Source organism: Dunckerocampus dactyliophorus, chromosome 13 (genome assembly GCF_027744805.1).
Source record: "Dunckerocampus dactyliophorus isolate RoL2022-P2 chromosome 13, RoL_Ddac_1.1, whole genome shotgun sequence".
Taxonomy (NCBI): domain Eukaryota; kingdom Metazoa; phylum Chordata; class Actinopteri; order Syngnathiformes; family Syngnathidae; genus Dunckerocampus; species Dunckerocampus dactyliophorus.
This window is the reverse complement of record NC_072831.1, coordinates 6,356,405-6,378,738: the sequence shown is the minus strand read 5'-3', so window position 1 is coordinate 6,378,738 and position 22,334 is coordinate 6,356,405. Positions and strand designations below refer to the sequence as shown.

General features: G+C 41.6%; 1 protein-coding gene across 3 annotated transcripts in view; it reads right to left on the bottom strand.

Annotated features, from left to right (window-relative positions):
• Positions 1-22,334, bottom strand: part of smoc1 (SPARC related modular calcium binding 1) — a 57,108-nt gene that overhangs the window by 18,686 nt on the left and 16,088 nt on the right. For 2 of the 3 annotated variants that reach the window (XM_054796334.1, XM_054796336.1), the window contains exons 3-10: positions 22,221-22,304; positions 20,809-20,921; positions 20,628-20,727; positions 15,792-15,839; positions 10,987-11,076; positions 10,747-10,827; positions 2,906-3,098; positions 2,472-2,554 (exon numbers count right to left, since the gene is read on the bottom strand). In XM_054796334.1, coding sequence (XP_054652309.1) covers positions 2,472-2,554; positions 2,906-3,098; positions 10,747-10,827; positions 10,987-11,076; positions 15,792-15,839; positions 20,628-20,727; positions 20,809-20,921; positions 22,221-22,304 — 792 coding nt within the window. The remainder of the gene's footprint in view (positions 1-2,471; positions 2,555-2,905; positions 3,099-10,746; positions 10,828-10,986; positions 11,077-15,791; positions 15,840-20,627; positions 20,728-20,808; positions 20,922-22,220; positions 22,305-22,334) is intronic. The other variant, XM_054796335.1, reaches the window with a different exon arrangement.

Genomic DNA, 22,334 nt, shown 5'->3' with positions numbered 1-22,334 from the left:
TCCCGGTATACATGCGCTGACCCAAACAAAACACACAGTGAAGGGATAACAGTTCGATGCCCACCTATTGCGGGGCCGTGCATTAGTGTTTGTCACCTTCTTTATCACAATACCGGCTCGCATCTTTGGCGCTACCGTGGGCTATTTTGCAGCCGTACTCAATAAATAAAGCTGAGACTTGAGGCACAACTGAGTTAGTAAGCAAAGAACTGCAGAGTCAACCGGTAATGACAACATACAGAAGCGACGGAGCTGGAGGACAATGACTTCCAGGTGGGAGTAGAGAGCAGTGAACGGGCACGCTGCGTAATAAAGACATGTTACGAACACAGTTGGACTCACGCAGTGTATTAATACTACACGACTGAGCCACCAACGCATGGGATTCTTTATTTGGGCACACCAGCAAATTGACTAAAATGAACGTGCCTTCCCAGACACTCAGTATCGTGAGATTTGGTGTTGGTTGTGTGATCCAAGGTGGCTGAATATACGATATGCGATCAACACACCAAAGGTTAAAACCTCTTTGTTACACAAAATATTGTTCAATAACCAAGACAGTGGACGAGAGTGTTGAAAACGTAATCATATGATGGGGTTCAAAAACCGAGGGTTTACTGTATCTCATCAATAATTAATGTGATTTATTTTTAGAATATGCTGAAGATCAATAAAAAACAAGCTGTAAAAATGGCCCCCGGGCCGCACTTTGGACACCCCTGCTCTAAATAATCCACAGTCAAAACCTGACAGTGCCACATCATGTTTTTAGACAAATTATATTGTTCTGATGGCTCTGGGACTAGCCTCAGCGTGGCGGCTGTGTCAGTTCAGAGCATCCCTCCGCACCCTCAACTCCTTACCCCCCGCGGCCTCTAACACCCACCGCAGCCTCGCTCATGGCTCCCCACCATAAAACACACCACACATCTGCGACGCAGCCAGGAGCTGCGCTCGACTCTGTGAAGTCACCAGATGGGGGAATTAAAGCAAGAGTTACAACTGCAGCCTTTGCGACAGCGGAAACAAATGGAAGTGAGCAGTAATGAGTATGAACAAGGGATGTGTTCACACTGCAGGTCAATTCCCATTCTTTTGCTCATATGTGACTTGGATCTGATTTTTTTCATGTCACTGTGAACAGCACAATTCGGATTTTTTCAAATGCGACTCAGGCCTCATTTGTATGTGGATATACAGTAGATCCGAAGTGTATGCAGTGTGACTGCAGTATGAACGGTCAGGTCCCATATGTCCAACCTATGAGTCATCGAAAGACGTGGAATGTCGTGCTTACAGAGACGTTAAAGGTACTCTAAACAGCCTTAGGATGTAGGCAGTCGTGGTTTATCGTCCAAAACTTGGATAGAGGTACTCACCGAGGTAGGCAAAACTTCTTCTTCTCATCCAAAAAATATTTTAAAAGGTGTTAGTGGAGCAGCTCTGGTCACTGTCTCACCACTCCCCCACACGCACCTTGGAACGGACACGGCAGCAAGTTGGCTACAAACTGCCGTAGCAGTTACCCTCTTTCTTCTCAATCTCCTGCACGGAATTATTTGCTTGAGAAAATATTGGCTCCTGTTGCACAAAATCCTTGAAATTGCCACAAACGCGTTAAGGAGCGCACGCTAGTAATGTGCTGATCTCCAACAGAAAGTCACAATTCCAGCAGCTCTGCAAAAATGTCCTAATGAACTTAATCACTTAATCACAAAATAAAACAACCAAGGCAAGACATGAGCGATAAGGAAAATAAGAAAATAGAATTGGAATAAAAAAATAAATACGGAACAGATCACGTCAAGTTTGTAGTGCAATAATACGTATTAAATAATAATAATACATAATAAGGTAATACGTGCAGTCCAGTCCAGTCCTTCCACGACAGGAGATACTGTATGTGATGTTACAGTATTGGTATTGGTGGATATCGGTATCGGAAATTGAGTGTTGGACTATATCGGTTATAGGCAAAAAAGCCAATATCGGACTTAATTTATATGCATTTTGCATTGCTTTTTGCATGTCAATCTATGATTTTAAACTATAAAAACATGTTTTGTGTTCATATTTTTGGCTTTCTGGAACAGATTAATTGGATTTACATTATTTCCTATGGGAAAAATTGACTCGGTTAGCGTCCTTTTCGGTTATAGTCAGACGTACTGGAACGCATTCATGACGCTAACCAAAGTTCCACGGCGCATGTTTAATTGACTTGACTTGACACATTTGGGACCATTCCGGATTCACCTATATCCAGACTGCAGTGTCTCGCGCTGCCGTTTAGGTACCCTACCACTGTGGTTGGTAACCCAAAGCAGGCGTCAGATATTTTGAGGTCACCTTACCTAACTTTTGACAATGGAAATGTAATAACATTTGTACCGTCACTATGTCCTGGTGTACTGTATAGTAACGTTATCCAAAGGTTAACTTTCACAGCAGGAAAAAGTGAAGGAAACCTGTCAGGTCTCTGCCTTGGAAAAGATCTTCTGTGTCTGAGATGCGAGACCGCGCCGCTCTGTCACATTCTGGCGTCTGGTACCTGTTAGAACAAAAAAAACAGGACATGAACGAAGCAGCAATATAATGAAGGGAAAAGAGTGCGAAAAAGCTGAGCTCAAAGCGGACCCCTTAAATCAATAACCTGCTCTTATGGCTTCTAATCTTTCAAGTCCGCTGGGCCCATCTTTTTATAGGCTGAAATAAATTTAACTTAGAATCTACAACGTTAATAAAAGCCATAACACCGATCCACCGTATGCGTGGCATGACTCCTTTTCTCCTGGCTTTCGTGTCCTCAATGGAAAATTACACAATAGGTCGTCTCACAGCCTGCGGGGCCAACAAGTCCGTATTTCCCGAGCATGATATTTACTCAGACTGCAATTGTTACCTGGTGGAGGTTCCCGGAATGGGTCTTCCCGTGTCCACGAGCACGCACCAGCAGTAACCTGTGGACTGGTGGCACTGGACGGCTTTGTAAAGGCCTCCGGGCCCGCAGTCGGGGATGAAAACGGCCTCTCGGGGGTTCTGCCGGGCCTCGTCCAGGGCGCTCTGCCTCTCTTGGTCGCAAGAGGGAACTTTCTCTGGAAGGATGAAAAATGCACTCAGTACACTTAAGACGCATCATCACTCCTAAGACTGGAGATCGGAAAAACCCAAATGTTGCCATGTTTGACAAAATATTAAATTGGCCTCACCGACACCTTGTCCCTTGTCTCTGTATTTATGCATGCATCCATTTGGGCCATTTCTCACTCTTAAGACAAGCACAGCAGAGCTTTGTGGTTGCCACTGTGATGGAGTGTGCTCTGATCGCCTCATCCATTTTTGGCTTTGTTCATTTGTGAGGTTTTAAAGAGCCTGTATGCAGTGTGGCCTCCCACCTGTCTAGAGGGCGCCAACATTCACACACACACACTAGTTGTGTTTGTTGCCACCTAATGATAGCATTTTGGCCAAGTTTAGCTGCTAATATTAGCTATCAGTGAATGTGTAGCCCAGAAGTGTCCAGAAGTGCTGGCCGCGGCAGTTTTTTGATTGGACTGCGGCACATTGTAAAAATCTGATTGAACAAGAAATATTTTTTTAAAAACCCAGCAGAAATAGAATATCAGCAGTAATTTAACATGAATAAAGTTGTAATATAACAAGAAAAAGTCATCATTTAAACAGATTCATATTATGAGGAAAAATAACGTCATTTTAGAAATATTAAAGAATCAAGATGGGTTTTTTTAAAGTTGTAATATTAAGAAAAAAAGAAAACAACAAATAAAGTTGTACTTTTTGGAAAATTAGGTTGTGGAAAAAGTTATTATGTTACGAGAATAACTAAATAAATAAATATTATGGGAATAAAGTCATAATTTTGAGAATAAAATTTACAAGACAAAAGTTGAAATAGCTGGGAAAAAAATGCAGAAATGGAAATAAATAGCTGTAATTTTATGAGAATAAAATCCAAATATTAAGAAAATATAAATATTAATTTTATGGGAATCAACTTGTAATATTATGGGAGGAAAATGTCATTTTTTATGTCATTTTAGTAACACAGAGTTGAAATATGAAAGAAAAAAACATTTATTTATAGTTCAATATATTTATAGTTTATATATATCTATTAGTGCTGTCAAATGATACAATTTTAAATCAGATTAATCATGGATTTCAAATGAATTAATCATGATTAATCAACATTTGAAAAGATGTCTGACATATGCCCATTTTTACTGTGTTTAACTGAAAGAAAGATATACAATGTTCCCTCTAATTTTTCAAGTATCTGAGCATACACAAAAACGACCTGAGCATTCCTTGGACGTCTGTGAGCGGCATCAGACGTGCACACTGCAGTATCGCAAAACCTGAGTTTGTGCAAAACCTGAGAACTGAGAACTTCGATTCTGTTATATTTTGCATGAGTGATTTCAAACAGACGGCCAGGAGGATTCCACAATCCGCTGTGGCACTATTTCATCCTGGAAATTTACTTGAAATTGATTCCATGTTTGTTGTATATGTTTACTTTTGTCTATATTAAAATAAAATCAAATTAACTCGCAACCAACCTTTCAGCGTAACACTTCCTGTATGCGGTATGTCCGGCCATCAAAATAAAAGCACAGCAGTAAAAGATGCACAGTTACGCCACACATTCGGTCCACACTTTTCACTCAGAAAACTGGCTTGCTACTTCGGCTTTGCAGCATGTTCAATGAAGCAGCGCTTTTGCAGACGCTGTTGCTCTGTTCGTTTGTTTCGCCATAATACAGAGTAAGAAAGCAGCATTAGCTACAGTATATGATAACCTGCCATAAACAGCGGCATGTACCAAGTAACGCGCTGTTAATAAATGGATCGGCTGTGGTAGTAAATACGTGCAAACAGGATCTTATCATTGGCTGGACAGTGCTCATCATTGTGTTATATGTTCCGCTTGTTGTTGTTTCCTGGCACTCAGTCCGTTGCATTGCAAAATGGTACAGAATAAATGATGTGTTTATTTCATTTACAGTTCAGGGTGGATTGTATTTTGTGCGCAGCATGGCAGGGCGCGATGTGTTAACAGCTCCAAATGAACTGAAAATGTCCATCCATCCATCGATTTTCTATACTGCTTCTCCTCATTAGTGTCGCGGGGGTATACTGGGGCCTATCCCGGCTGACTTTGGGCGAGAAGCGGGGTACACCCTGGACTGGTCGCCAGCCAATTGCAGGGCACATGTAGACAAACAACCATTCACACTCACAATACAAATATATAAAATTGTGTCCTGTCATTTATCTGTTGGTTTATAAAATACAGTAAAAAGGGCATGTTTCACACATATTTGCAAATGATGACTCATCGTGATTAATCAATTTGAAAACTCGATTAACTTGATTAAAATTTGTAATCATTTGACAGCCCCATATTTTACACTTTAAGTTTAAGTGTATGAGGCGGTGTGAGTTGTGAGGTGGCCTAGCGGTTGGCCACTCAGTCAGGGGATGGGGGCATCTCTGTGTGGAGTTTACATGTTCTCCTCGTGCGTGCGTGGGTTTTCTCCAGGTACTCTGGTTTCCTCCCACATTCCAAAAACATGCATGTTAGGTTAATTGGTGACTCTAAATTGTCCATAGGTATGAATGTGAGTGTGAATGGTTGTTTGTCTATATGTGCCCTGTGATTGGCTGGCGACCAGTCCAGGGTGTACCCCGCCTCTCGCCCAAAGTCAGCTTGGTTCCATCTGGGTGACCCTAGTGAGGACAAGCGGCAAAGAAGATGGATGGATGGATGTGTGAGGCATATTTAGGGCTGAAACCTGGATTGTGTCACGAGTGAACAATGGCAATTGAAGAGAGGAGAGTGTTGTGCAGTTGAATCTCATCTAATAATTACAAAAGGCACTTTTATTGCAAATGTTGATCTGAAATCAGAGGACAATATCAACATCAAATTAGCAAGTGTTTTTTTTTTGTCCTGGAATGTAAACCTCCGTGAAAAGTGGGGATCTACTATGGTTTGTAATTGCCTCAATGTGATGCCGTGTTTGATTTTGTGTTTAGAATATGTAGAGGGCCAGTAAACAATGAGTCACAGGCCGCAAAAGGCCCCCGGGCCAGGCACTGGACACGCATGCCTAAGGCTGTTTAGAGCCTTTCCTTCAAGATGGTGGCAATGTAGTTGGTATTCATAGAAAATGTGCAGTTGATTATTCCCATCGCAGCTCTGGTGGTCTGAGCAATTAAACCAGAATTAGGACAACACGGCACAGTCCCTTTCTGCTTCGTGAGCACGACCAGACGTTTCCTTCCCACAGGGCTGTAAGTCGTCATAACAGTCATGTTTTTCTCTTCCATTGTTTTTTTCCATTGTGTCACAAAGCAATAAGTTCTGGCACTGGGATGACACCTTGTGTTCTTCATCACAGCGAGACTGTGTCAAAAGGTTACCTGTTTTCCAGTCTGTGCTGTTGTTCCCAAGTGAACAAAAAGCTTCATTCTCGTTTTCGCCAAGGTCACAAATGTGGCGTCAAAAGTCCGTCCCGTGCCAGCGGGGCTGAGAAAACAGAATCCAGGGCCGACGTGGAGGTTTTAGTGAACAGTCCTTGGTCCACCTCCCTGCTCATGTTTACTTCACAATACACTGCGTGAATTGATTCCAGGTTGTTGTTATTGTTGTGTTTAGCATCAGCAGTTGGCAACAGTTTAAAACGCACAACAGATACACCAACAGCACTGAAGAGGAACAACACAGACCCTCATGTACAGGACCCAGTTGTGGGTCTCGGTCGGTCTGTACTTACAGGGCCTCTATTCTGCAAACGTGACTTTTTAATGATGTTCTAACAGTATATGTCTCCCTAGAGCAGGGGTGTCCAAACGTTTTCCACTTTTCTCTATATGAGTGTCTTTTTGCTGCATTCTCCTAATTTTTTACAGTTTTTTAATTGAATTTTATTTCTACTACGTGCTGCGGGATGCAAATGGCCCATGGGCCACACCTGAGACGCCTCTGCCCTTAAGCCAGTTTATGAGCACCACAGGTACTCTCTCACTTACTTGCACCAATTTTGAAAGAAGAGGGGCTCAAACGCTGGCTTTTGAAGCTGCGTCTTTTCATGATATTGCCTCTGACCCGCCAGCCCCATGTATACACCCACCACTTTGTAAAAAAAAAAAAAAGAAAAAAAAGGTTTCGCTACACATCTTAAAAGCAAGCTTGGAGTCTTGCAAACTATCCATCAATCAGCTACAGATGTGTGCGCTGTTAGTTTGAGCATTTTCTTTGTCTTCAGTGAATAGGCTAGCATGATGTTGCTGTTAAAATGTTAGGGTTAGGGATAGGGCACTGTAGCTCACAAAGCTATGCTAGTGTTGCTAGTTTGTGCACTCCTGTCCCACTCCTTAATGCTATGTCATTGCATCCGATATATGATATTTGATATATATAGTGTAAATGAATCTTCAGTTCATGTAGGACGGAGAGGAGGAGTAAAATACGACGACAGGAACAATATTTTTTAACAAGGATACAAAAAACATGGTCTCGCTTTACAATAAGGTACACAAAAATACAGTAGTTACTGAGGAACTAACGAAGAACTAATGAGAAGGTAATGAGTAGTGGTTAGGGTTAGGTAGGGTGGTTCCTCATTAATTACTGTAATTTTGTGTACCTTACTGTAAAGTGTTACCAAAAACACTCCAGTACAGCGTAATGGCGCCAGGACGAAGAGGTCAGAGGAGTGAAATAGGTGTGAGTCACACAGACCAGTGTCCAACCTTGTAGGTTGATTATTCAAATTCTAATCTAATTTGAACTTTGAGAGTGTTTAACCAATGTCAGAAAATGTTATTGTCTGTCTGAGAAAAGTATATTAAGTGTATGGTGAGGGGTTTTTACAGCCTTAAAACATTTATTAAAAACAAAGTTGGCTACTTTGCAGATTTCACTTACTGCAGGCTATTTTGGGAACCTATCCCCCGAGATAAACGAGGGAACACTGCGACCTTTAAGAAAACGAACCCTCATTGATGTAGCTTGTGAGGAGTCCAGTTTTGACACTCAGTTGGTCCCTACCGTAAGAGGTCTGAAAGGGTTTTCTGCACAGTGTGAGTTGGAAGTGAAATGTATACAATGTATTCCCATCTTTAACAAAGGTAGCGACGTCTGCTGTGACTCACACTCCAGTGTCCTAATGTCACTCTAGTCCTGGCCAAGGTTCCTCCATGTCCAAATGACTTTGCGCTGTTTATTGTATGGACATTACGCTGGCGCCAGGCGCTAGGATTTCCCAAAGAAAATACTTTTCATGCGTGTGAACCGAAAAGGACAGACAGACGCTTCGTTTTCGTGGGCACGAAATCCAATCTACCGTAGGATGGCTGTCTTTTTTTTATTGCTTGTGTTCATTTGCTTTCTTCCTTTGACAGGACTAGGACGAGACACACCAACCATCAGGAAAAAAAAAAAGTAGAGGCCGTAAGGACAAAGTCAAGTGAGTACGGAACAGTTTGCTTCTTGTGGTGGTGGGGGAGGGGGTTATAATAGACAAAAGATGACCATGTGAAGCATCTCTGCTGAGAACAGACTCTTTTTTATGCCTCTCACTTTGGCCCTTGTCCTGCAGGCCCTGAGCCAAGTGAATTTTTAAACGTCAGTTCTCAGCTCTCCTCTTTTTTTTATTGTACGCCCGCCATCACTGTCTTCCTCCCACCTTCCCTGAACCCTAACCTCTCCTCCGCCTCCTCCTCTTCCTCCGATTCCCTTCATCCGAAAGCCTCCTTGCTGGAGTTAACCCCCGCCCGTCTCTCTCTGCTCTTGCCCGCCTGACTTTCAATGGCTTTCAGCTGTGCCGTAATCACTGCAATATTGTTTCAGGTCTCTGCTGTTAAAACAGTGGATAAGTTAGCAATATGCACGTTGCAAGTTGTGCTTGCTGCATGCTTGCGGCACAGCTAATTGTGGCCGACTATAATGCATGCTTCCTGTTATTAAACTGCAATCACATTGTCCCACTTTGTCCTCTCTATACTTGTATGGAAATCAGAGCGGTCAGAACGCATGTTTCAGTTTTAGAAAAGAGCAGCACACGGTCTCACTTTTCGTGCAACTTTTCATGAACAAGTGTCAAAGGCTGGCAACACTCCTAATCCAGTGGCCATACCGTCTGTGATGATGATGATGATTTGTTTGTTTAAGACAAGGGTGTCCGTAGTGCTAATTTATTGGCCTGCGGCGCATTCTATAAACAATTTAACTAGAAAACGAAACTAAAAAAAAAAGAATAAAGTAGAAATATTGAATGCAAAAAGTTGTAATTTTACAGGAATAACGTTGCAATACTATGAGGAAAAATAATCTAATTTTAGTTACATAAAGTTGAAATATGAAATATTATTATTTTTTAAAATCTCAATATGAGAAACATACAAAATAAAATTTTCATTTTTGGAAAATTAGGTAGCAGAAAATGCTGTAATGTGACAAGAATAAAGTCAAAATATTATGGCAATAATGTCATAATTACGAGAAGAAAATTTACAAGAACAACGTTCAAATAGTTGAAAAAAATAGCTAAAGCAGAAATGAAAAAAAAAGCGGTTAAAACATTAAAACATAACCGTGATTAATTGATATCTATTAGTGTGGAAAAGGTTATGAAAACATTTCTAAAGCTTTGGGACTCCAGCGAACCACAGTGAGAGCTATCATCCACAAATGGCGAAAACATGGAACAGTGGTGAACCTTCCCAGGAGTGGCCGGCCAAGCAAAATGACCCCAACAGTGCAGTAACGACTCATCCAAGAGGTCACAAAAGACCCCACAACAACACCGAAAGAACTGCAGGCCTCACTTGCCTCAGTTAAGGTCAGTGTTCATGACTCCACCATAAGTAAGACACTGGGCAAAAACTGGTTCCAACACAAAAACCGCTGCTGAACAAAAACAACATTAAGGCTCGTCTCAATTTTGCCAGAAAACATCTTGATGATCCCCAAGACCTTAGGGAAAATACTCTGTGGTTGGCGAGACAAAAGTTGAACTTTTTGGGTGTGTCCCATTACATCTGGCATAAAAATAACACCACATTTCACAAAAAGAGCATCATACCAACAGTAAAATATGGTGGTGGTAGTGTGATGGTCTGGGGGTGTTTTGCTGCTTCAGGACCTGGAAGACCTCAAGCTGAAACCAACGTTGGTTCTGCAGCAGGACAATGATCCAAAACACACCAGCAAGTCCACCTCTGAATGGCTGAAGAAAAACCAAATGAAGACTTTGGAGTGGCCTAGTCAAAGTCCTGACCTGAATCCTATTGAGATGCTGTGGCATGACCTTAAAAAGGTGTTCATGCTGGAAAACCCTCCAATGTGGCTGAATGACAACAATTCTGCAAAGATGAGGGGGCCAAAATTCCTCCACAGCGTTGAAAGAGACTCATTGCAAGTTATGGGGGGAGGGGGAGGGGTATGTCCCTGGTAGGGTCACCCACGACAAACAGGTGCTAGGTGAGGTACCAGACAAAAAGTGCCTCAATAGACCTGTATGATGAAAAAAACCATTGGACCACTTTTTCCCTTGCCCGGGCGTGGGTCACCGAGGCCCCCCTCTGGAGCCAGGCCTGGAGGAGGGGCACGATGGCGAGCGTCTTTTGGGAACCTTTCCACTGAAAGTTGTAAACGTGCTTGGTGGAAAAGAGTGGTATCAGTCTTCAGTGATGGCTGCTTCTTGATCTTACCTTGCTTCCTGGAGGTGGAGCTGTTCTGCTTGTTCTCCTTATAAACCAACTGTTTGATCCATAGCGTGGGAGCAGTTATCTCTGCAATGACAGAATGTCTCGTCAGACCGTCCTTGTTTTGGTCTCATGTCTCTGGAAGTGTTCATTTGAACTTTTGAACCAGGAGACAGTGCTATGAGAGTCCTTTGAATGAATTGCTGCGGGGGTTTTGAACTGCGTTAGTGGTCTGAGGCCACTTACCATCCCCTACCAGGGGGACGTGGGTCTCCAGGGTGGGCGTGGGCTTGGAGCCGTCGTCTGGATTGAGAGTGAGAAAGAAACGGAAAGAGACTACCATTATTGAGGTTAATACAATCTACTCTCCAGAACTGTTGAATGGTTGGGATTTGCACATGGCCCGGCCAAGACAGACACAAAACACGCACACACACACACACACACTGAAGAATACAGGAACAAAGCATGGCCACCCACACTTGATTGTTCTAGGTCCATACACACACACACACACACCACACACACGTCGTTAAATTAATCTCATACTGACATGAAACAGCTTCACATTAGCACAGACTCATGTAAGAACACACAAGCGCCCACACACACACACACACACATAATTATGACAACCCACCACCTGTACTCCCAGGGGAATGATGTGTTGATCAAGGACCACCCACTCGGCCCAGGGTGTTAATCTTTGTCATTGTAGATGTTTCATCACTGTTACTGAAGCCGGTGTTTGAGGCTCGAGGACCAAATGCTAGTAGTCCACATGCTGGTGTAAATAGTGAGCTTCCCTTCATTGGTGTATTAAAGGCCTCGTACTTTTGTATTTATCGATAATTTGAAGTAAGTACGAAAGGTCCCACAGTGGTGTATTGGAAGTGTGTTGTCCAAAATCTAGCCTTGATTCTGGACAGTTTAAAAATGCTTTTAGTAAGCCCTCCTGGGAATATGCCCTTGTGTGTGTCTGCAGCTTTAATGCTAATGACCTATGTTTGTTAACGTCTCCGACAGAGTGTGCGCCCCCAAGAAGCGCTATCGTGCATTTTATCCACATTGTACTTCTACACTATAAATGACAAATTTATCATTCCAGAAGCTTGAAATGATAGTATTTTAAGAAACATGAGTGGAGTGCAGTCATGGCCAGCAAGGCCTATTAAATATTAATTTGTTTCCAACAGTCCGTGATCTTCATTTCGTAGGGTGTCCCTTAACTGCACTTCTTCTACTACATGTATGTCACATTTTTTTCCTGTAATGCTATGCATTGTTGTATTGTGTTTTTGTATATTATTGATGGTTTGTTGTGTAATTGTGACGTGATAGTGGTGGTGTTAAAAGGTAGATTGGGTCACTGAAGTCCTCACTGAAGGCCCAGGCCCGCCACCGAGGAAAATAATCGTACATACCCATTTGACTCAAATATCTAAACAACTATACCAACATAAACACCACAAAAAAGGGGTTGTTTTACATCAAAATAAAATTTATTTCCAAACATAACACCGGGAACTATTTACTAGTGAGTAACCTTCTGCACACTACACTCCTCCACGATCTCTCACTTCCTCCTTCCCGTCAAGTGTGTTTTTACCTTCCACATGATCTCTGCCGAGCTCTTATCAAATTGCTCTGAAAATGAAATGCAATAGTGGGGAGTTGCGTCATCACCTCTTTTTGTCTCTTGCGCAAAAAACACGTAAAAGACGTATAAATACATAGTTGTGATAGGGCGTCAGGGTTTATAAAAACTTATAACCATGTCTTTGGTATTGAATGAGTTAAATAAACTTAAACTACCAGCGCTATTGGAAAAAAGCTAGCACTGGCAGAACAGTGCCCTCACCTGGCTGTAAAGAGTCACGTGTGGTCACTAATAGCCACGTATTGAGGGGGTCAAATTATCATGCATTATGGAATTTTTGCAATTATTGATCGTACATCATGCAGAGGGTGAAATGATCGTACAAATACAAATGACAGTATGTCTGGAAACGCTGCTGTGCTAGCAACACTAGCATAGCTATGTGAGCTACACTGCTCAGAAGACTGCATTCTGGCTGCATTTTTAGATGTGGAGTGAAGAAGTGGCCATGGTGGCCGTACCCCTGGGCGGTAGTGATGTGCAGATCGATTCTGAAATATTGATACCTCTGATACCAGATCCTTATGCTCGAAAATCGATTCTCAGATCCAAATATCGATACTTTGATACTTCAGTCATTTGAGGTAATATTAGCTTGGCAATATTGTAAATCATGCCGCGACCTCAATATACTTCACCAGGGCTGCAGCTATCAAATATTTTAGTAATCGAGTATTCGACTGACAATGTTTTAGATTAATGGAGTAATCGGAAAAAAACATATTTTTGCTTGGTTAAAGAGCAATTATAAATACACAAGAGAAAATCTAACATTTGACAAAATTATGAATGACCAGTTGGTTTAATTTTTTAGATAATCAACCATTTTATTTCTTAAATTGACATTGTTATAGGAACAAAGTATTTTCTTGGGTCTGATGGACTACATGATGGTGCTTTTGTAGATGAATTTATCCATCCCAGACTGTAAATATTTACTGGAAAAGGAGTGAAAAAATAAATACTTTTCTAAGACTAAATTACATGCTACATTCTGTTGATGGCTTTGCATTTATAAATCCTAAACGTAGACAGGCTGACTAGAAATAAGACACATATTTTTGTAATATATTGACTTTTTGCAGGGTTCAAAGTAAAATGAAGACACTTTCTGTAGTGGAACACATTACTCTCAGCTAAGTGAGTGAGACACGCACTTCCTTGTTCCATTCCACAGTATTGTCTTCCAGAAATGAGCAGCTGCTGATGAGTGAGCTAAAATGTTTTTATTTTCCATCACCGCGCTGTGTTTTTGCAGATGAAATAAACCCTGTATGAAGTCACGTTACCATCGTAATAAACTGCCACACATTGGACAATAGTCATAATGAAGAGAAAGCAAACCTTCCACACGGCTAACGTTGTTTTAGTAAGGTACGGTAACATTAATCTCACTGATTTGCGCTACGTTAATTTAACCTTCCGCTCCATTTGGGAGGAGATGATGCTGTTGTGGTATGTAAGTGCCACGTAACAATGGATGCACGTCACGGTGTCCAACTTGCTGTTTAGCCACATTTTCGGTCTGTTTGTTTTTACATTTTCTTTTCCTTCTCTTTCGTTGAATTGTCGCATTCTCTCGCCTCTCCAATCTTCCCACGCTACCCGCTTCTTTCTTCGTCCTCTAAGGCTGACGTAAGCGATTCCTCAAGGCAGAAAAAAATCCTTGATTATTTTTTGTAATCAACATAGTCAAATTATTGGGGGAATAGTTGCACCCCTATACGTCAGAGTTTTAAATAAATAAATAAATGACTCTTAAGTATTGCATTGTTTATGCTGTGAGCTATGGTATGATTTGAAATACACTACTTGACACATTGGTGTCGGCTAAGCCCTCATTTATTGCGGTTAATTGGTTCCAGACCGGACTGTGATAAGTGAATTTCCACAAAGTAGGATTCATTATTGAAAATAAAATATTTTCCTAGAGGGCATTTAGATCTACAATTCTATCTGCCTTAAAGGCTGGACAGGACAGGGGAAAAAAATAAAAAATAAATAAGTAAATAAATAAAATATTTTCCTTGAGCAAAGAAAACCTGTTTACGACCTATGCTCTTTTTACAGTATCACAGTACGTGAAATTCCCAAATATAGTAGAACACATATAGCAGCCATTTAAGACGCATTCTCATGTGTGATGCTGTTAATGTGTTCCAGACGTCGAGGACAGGAAGTGATGTCAGGGGTTCAGAGTTGAGTGGATTGCGTCCGCAATAGTTGCCTGTGCTATTATTATGATGATTATTATTAGGATTATAATGTTGTTATTATTGTGCCTGTGTTGTGAGATAATTCAAACCTGTAATAAAAGCTTTTTCCGGAGAGCCACTCTGATACTTGTGTTCCTCACCGAACGTTACAGTAATGTTACTGACACCAGTGCAGAATACTACATAGCATCCATCATGTCTTGAATGCATCTTCTGAATGCCTTATATTTGTATTTTAGTTCATTTAGTTCATATTTTAGCCATTTTTATGCTTGAAACAGCACAAAACAGCATGATTTATTAATTAGTATATATATTTCTTTAAATGTGATCAGGTGAAGCCGCAAAATTGGGGAGAGACGACTGCATTTGTAAAAAGTATCAGTATCAGTATCGCCGATACCAGGCTGAATTTTACTCAGTAACGAATGGGAAAGGAATTCAGTGGTATCGCACATGACTACTGGGTGGGCTCATACACTTAAGAGTGGGTCAGAAGTGGTATCATGTCCATGAGGAATGTGATTTTTCTTTCATGACGAGCACCTCTTATCGATAGATTTCTCTCAACTTTGGTGCTCTAGGGACACATGTTACTATTACATCACTTCATGTCACTTTTGTATGATAATGGACTTTGGAGAAATAGTAATTAGGACCGTTTCTACTTTTTTTTGCATCTTGAACACGAGCATCATTTACAGTTTGTAGCACAGTTTTTCTCTGATCAGTTGGAAGAAAACCAAGTAAGAGAAATGAAAACGATGGGATGCATCTTACGTAACATGGAGCTCCGCTAACCCCGGAATACTCACCCACGTGCAGCTTTGGAGCATCTGGAACGTTCCTTTAGGAAGTAATTCAGTCAAAAAGCAAAGCACAGAGAACCTCGATTGGATTTACAGTAGTTTACAGATTCTAAAATAACGAGTAGGTCCTTGAATCAAATGAGGTATTAACAAACCGACACAAGTGAGATGAACATGGAGTTAAGCTGCAAATACACTTAGTCAGCAAAATGATATTTTAAGCTCAACAGATCTTTGCAATTTTGTTGTAATTTAAGCACATCTGAGATCATTTAGAAGGCACAGTGTCTCACCAAGACGAGGAAATCATTGTATTTGCTTTCACATACGCTCGCATGCACATACAGACAACAGAGCTCAACTCACCTTTTCTACCAGAGCTTGGCTGCCCGGGTGGTTTATCAGTCACTGACCCTGCGAGGCGAAACAGGAACAAGGTGGCCAAATGGAAGCAGCAAATTGGATTCAAAAAACAGTTTAGAAAGAATCAATGTACCATGTGCCTGCAAATAAAAATGAGTCATCAAGTCATTTCATGGTCCCGATTAGTTGCCACAAGCAAACAAGACAACCCAGCGACGTCTCGAGTTAATTATGGTGAGTACATTCTGTAAGTAGTTTAGGAGGATTGTCCCACGCTGCCGAATGCAAGGCCAGACACAAAACAGTGTATTAGGTTTAGCATTGGCAGTCTGCTGCATGCAGGTGGAGTGGTGCATGGTGCATTCGGGTGCAGAGAACAGGGTTCAGACCAATCAGAAGAAAGAAAAAAGGTTGAGCGAACGCGACTCGGGGAGGGGAATGTACTACCTGTCAATCCACTCGTCCCAGCATGTGTTCCCATAAACTCATGGAAGTTTCCTGCAAACGTATGCGACATGATTGATTGCATGTCTGTGAAGTTCAGCGCGGGGAGAACATGGAGAAGGACAGCTTCGCTGGTTCGGTTTAAAGCAAGGTTGAGCAGGTTGAACAGCGAGCCTCCCCTCAAAGAACAAAATACGGCTGAACCTCCACCTCCTGCTCATTCCAGACTATTAGAGGTGTAACGATTCATCCACTACATCGGTGCATCAATTTATGATCCAATCTATGATCCAACTACATGGATCTGTGTTCCGGACGACATACATTATATCGATCTAACATTGTTTAAAAGGTAATCAATCGATTGAATCGACACCAAGAAACAAACCATTGGATTTAAGCACATAAAATTTTATATGGATGTTTTTTTCCGCACTTTTAATGATGAACACGTTAAACGTTACTCGATTCAGTCTGCCTGTCTGTGATGTCATCGTCTTCCGGGTATGTGGTGGTCATGGGAGTTGTAGTGCACCTGTGAAATACAGTTGAGTCGCTTTTTCTTCTTTTGGTCAGTTGATTCCCTTCATTCAGTATTCATATTTAACTCATCTGTCCTTATTTGAAACTCATTTTAAGTGACATTTATGGGGACAGTATGCAAAGTAAGGACGTTTTGGACGCCTCTAGATGGTAGTTTACAGTCGGTCCAGTAGCAGTGACGCTTAGTGACGTCAAAACACATTTGTGCGCTGCACAACTTCTGTCCTTTGTGTATTCTTGCTATAGTTGCTGCACAGTTCCTTCAAATGGCTCCTCTGATCAGGACAAATCAACAGCACAAAAAAAGCCCCTGCTGCCATCAGTACCGTACAGGTGAGAAAGTTTCACCACCTAATTGAAGATACCGTACCCCATTCAGGGTTTCCGCTACAAGTAATTGATTGTGGCGATGCTGTTAAGTGCTCTAAGCGACTTTGCCATTAAATTAACAGTTTTGCAATGTTTTCGGTTCATGTTCTGCTGGTTGTTAAAACAAATGAATTAAATTAAAAAATAAGTTAATAAATATTTAAGTCCTAAAAAATTGATATTTGTCATTAAAAAAGTGCAGACGCAGCAGCGGCACGATACAGCGGCGGCAGTCCGCCCCCCCATGCAGCCCACCACCACAGCTTCAAAAAATCCTAGGGGAAACCCTGACATTCATTTGCTGAATGTCCCTCACCTTTGGGTGGCTTGCACTATTTAAAGTAAATAATTCATCAAGGCAAGCTATACCGACCTCTGTTCATCCTGATTTTGAATTGCATTTTTAACTCATTTATTGTACTCAATAATAATTTATTCTTAAGTATGTCAGCATTATTAATAATTTATACCTCATTCCCTCAAAAACAACGTCAAGCTAGGAAACTTCACCTGCACTCTCCAGTATCCAAGAATTTATTTCACAGTCACACTGGTTGAATTTTGGCTAAAAAGTTACTGAATCCTTTTAAAGTTGCTGAATCGTTTCGGATTGTATTGTTCTAAATGAACAAATATCCTCCTTGAATCATATCGGCAACCACGAATCGTGATACAAATCGACTCATTATTAAAAAGAATCATTATACCACTAGTGTTTATTTTCTTTATTTTTGTCAAGGTGCTGCTTCTCCTCAGAAGTCTTCCGGTGCTTTTGGTATACCTTTTTTGCAAAATCGGATCCGTCTTACTTTTAGGGCAGTGCTCCTCAAAGAGGTGTCGGTGGTGTTCTGGGGCTAGTAGCTGCTAGCTCAGCAGAAAGATAGGTTCGAGGTTCTCAATAAAGACTCCAGTTGAGTTCTATTTCAGAGCCTTTACTTTGAAACACGACAAAACTGAGCATATGGAAATAAAGCATATCAATTATGACTTACATAAGATATGAAAATATTCTCTGTGACATTAAACATAAACAAAATGCAGCAAATTCGTTAGCTCGATGCTAATTTACATTGGAGAGCCCACATTACGCACACACGATAAAACTAACTGAGCAGTTTTGTTGAAATGTTACACATTGAGTTAGTAAACTTAACTTGGAAATTGTTTTGCAACCACTGCTTTAGGGCAACCTGTTGCTGTGGTCCGGCCCAAATACTGCAAGTGTCTCGGTGCTACTATGACGTCACATGGTCTAGGTACAGTAGGTGACGCAGCTATCACCATCCCGCCTCCACAACGCAGAGTGGAAACAAAAGCCTGGTCATCAATCCTAACTGTGCCGCGAGGGACTGAACTGAATTTAACTGCTTGGTGGAAATGTGGTTTAAAGATTTATTGCACTCAAATGCAAGAATCCTTTGGTTAAAACAGCGACCATACTGGATCAAGTACTGTATATGGAAAGGAGAAATTGTTTGTTTGGTGATACAGTTGATTCACTGTGCTGTGCGCTTTCCACTTCTTCCAAACTATTCCCACTTGGTATCATACGTCCGACCCTCCACGTTTCTCCACACAAAACTGTACATGCGCAGTGACCTTTACAGCCAGCCATAAGCAGATTGCACACACAGAAAAGCCATTTAGTAACAGCAGGGCTCGCAAAGACATTTAGCAGCGCTGCACTGTTGCTGGATGGGCAGTCATACACGCACGCACACACACATATATGACACAGATGTAGATAATGTATGAAATGTCACAGCATTTACAGCAAACAGTATAATGCCCTACACGTCCTGTTTTCAAGTTTTTTTTTTATTTACAAAGTGAAGAAATGTCCTGGTTTTCATTCTTTTTCACTGGGTCATCAAATTAAGTGGCATTAGGGAACTCTGGTGCATGTGACGTCATCCCTGACAGGCTGTGTGTGGGCAAAAAGTCAAAGAAAAAACAAAACATGCATATGAATTCATCCTCATTAAGTCTACTATAACTGGGGACGTCATCACCAATGGTGGGTTTTTTACCGAAAATATTGCTTACATCCCAGAACTTAACAAGCATTTGACCTCAGGTCCTTGTGTCGCTCTGTTTTTTGAATTACTTTCGGGCCGATTTTTAAATGTTGTTCCTTTGGAATTTGTGTCTTTGACTATAGATAGTATTTTGTAATATAACAATTTTCCATCTGCACAGAGGAGGCATACTTTAAATGTATTCAAATTTTCAGTCGTCTCTGAGCATCATTGAGTATCTCATTGCCAGGCCGAGTGTCCTGGTTTTTAGTAATCAAAATATGGTCACCCCAATTGTATCGAGATGTAACTTCTGAAGTAACATTTCAAGCAGTTCATAACAAGCGCCATTTTGAATTTCAGTTGAATACAAAGATTGTTTTGTGTGCACACCACAGTTATTATCATCAAGTGCTCCAGGATGGCAACGCTAAGCCTCTTTCTCCTCAGGCCTGCTGAGAGCAGTTAAACTGTTGGGGGGACCAGAGCGGGGGGTTTAGATGGATCGCCATTAGCCTTTTAATTGACCTTGCACCTGCTTGAACACGTGTGCTAACACTGACCAGACCAGACGTTCTCTGGAACTGTGAGTTCCATCTTGCTGCACTTTCAGTCAAGATTTGGGAATGTTCTTTCATTTACAGTCGGTCCTCGTTTTATGACGTTTTGTGTTACAAAGATTAGTGGTTGAGGCAAACTCCCATAAATTATTAATGCTGTATTTTAAAAAAAATGAAAACGAGTTATGTGCATGCGGAGGAAGAATACGTAGGTGGAATAATACGTAGTTGCATGTTGCTACACTGAGGAAGGACACCATTCCATCCATCCATCCATTTTCTATACCGCTTCTTCCTCATTAGGGTCGCGGGGGTATGCTGGAGCCTATCCCAGCTGACTTTTAGTCAATTTTTTAACTTTAACCTCCATTGTGTCTCGTAAGCATGAGGCAGACTCCTCTATGCGTCAAAGAAAAGGAATGTGAAAAGTGAAGTGAAATTAGCCATCGTAATATGTTCAGAAACTGGAGAAATGACAAACAACATTGGCCGCAGGCTTGGTATAAGCTGACTGTTGCGACCATCATCAATGACAAAGATGGTATCCTTGAACATGTGAAAGGATCTCCTCCTATGAAATGGACAGTGATAACTAAGCAGCCCAATAGTCTCATTATTGATAATTCCTTCTCACAATAAGCCTATTTTTCCTCCCTTGCAATGCCCCCTGCAGTGTGCGAGCCAATCACATGGATAACCAGTAAGCAGTTGTTCTCTATTTCTTTTTTCTTCCTTTTCATTTTTTTTGTCCTTCATATGTTCTGTGTACAGTGTGGGTGATTTTGGTGTAATTTCGGTATAACTTCCGACTTACACTAGAATTCAACTTACAACGGCGTCTGCGAAACTCGTTTGTAGACCGAGGCTTTTAGCATTTATTTCTGCCACCTTCTGTTGTGCAGTACCTGAACACACCGGAGTCCTGTTGTGCACCGACGAGCCGCTCACCGGCTTGCCGTCGATGGTGACACACCAGCAGTAGCCTGTCAGAGTGTGACACTGCACCTACACAAGTATACAAACCAAAGTGTTACAACCTGTAGATGATTTATTAAAGATAATGTCAGCAAATCTTTCATCACAGACCTGTGCAAAGGACCCATCCTCATTGCACTCTGGGATAAACATGGACTCTTGAGGCCTCCTCGCTTGTTCCAAAGCCTGGTTCCTCTCAACACGACACTTGGACTGACCCACATCTGTTGGAAGGACAGTCACGGACACCTTGTCAACACAATCTTTCTCTTAGGTCTTCCACAAGGACTCACTCTTGTGGTGTCTTGGTCTATACAGGTCTTGAGGAGTCGGGGTCCTAAAGGCGTCCGCTTTTCACTTTTCAGGTGGGACATGACCACCACAACCATCCTCCCTGACATGTTCTTTGAGCTGCACCTCCGTTATATAAAAGGTCCAATATATTCATTTATATGTTCTTCCAGAATCTTATAGATTGTTGGAGTACTTGGAGGACCCATGTCCTTATCAAGACACTACCTCCGGATTGCAACGTCAGACGTTTTTTATATCCTACTTCCTGTTGTCATTGCAAGCTCATCAGTAGAATCATTCATTTTCTTGTATAAAAAACAGACTGCATTGAGATGATTTGCTTTCACTGTCCCGGGTCCAAGATTCCAGCACCAAACTCCTTACAGAGTTGACCAGAGTGACCACAGTCCTCCACTCTTGGCAAAGGTTGTTACTGGGTAAATAAAAGTCAAGTTACAGTCCCTGCTGGAGCTCCAGAGGACACAGATGTGTTGTGTCCATGTCTGGGGTGATGATACAATAGTTATGTGGATCCTTAAGCCTGAACTTGAAGGTGACATGTAAGGTTTGTTCCTTGAGCATCCTAAAGATGCCAACTCATGGCGTGGTCATTGTGTTTAATCATCTCAAGAAGACATAACTTTGCCACAGTGAGGTCCAGTGAGGACCTCGAACTGCCTGCTCCAATCAGTCTGCAACAAAACAGATCTGAGATGTGATCTTTGCCCAACTTTCCTTCACGCACGCATAACTTTATGGAACAAAGCCACCTATAATCGTACAGAAAAAAGTTGCTACTTTCCAGAAATGGATTTGCTGCTTTTCTAATGATCGGGCCTGTCAGGGTAAAAGGGGGGAGGCAGATGCCAAATTGCAACTTTTACTGCAGACCTATCAATCTGTGATGTTTATCTGTACAGACTTACACGCCCACTGAGGGGCGGAAAATAAAAGACATCTCCTCATTCAGTTCCTTAAAACGTGCATTGTTGTCTCTTGTGTTCATTGTTTTTTTGCTCAGTATTTCGCTTCCAGAAGATGATCTGAATCTCAATTTTAGTCAGCGGATGTTCTGGGGGTTTGATGCTTCTATTTCTGGCTTTTAACTTTATATTCAACTTTGATATCCAGTAACTTTTCCTCAATTCATGAATGTTGTGGTTGCCTTTTGCAGAAATTACTTTTGTGAGGTTTCTGACTGGTTTAAAATGGCCAGCTCGGCATATTACCTGTTTGCACCAAGTCTCTGCTCACAGACGGGGATGTCGGTGCTAGTGCCACCTGTGGTTGATCCACCTTCACCCAGCTTCTTCCTGAAAGCCAAATTGTGTGAAACTTTGTTG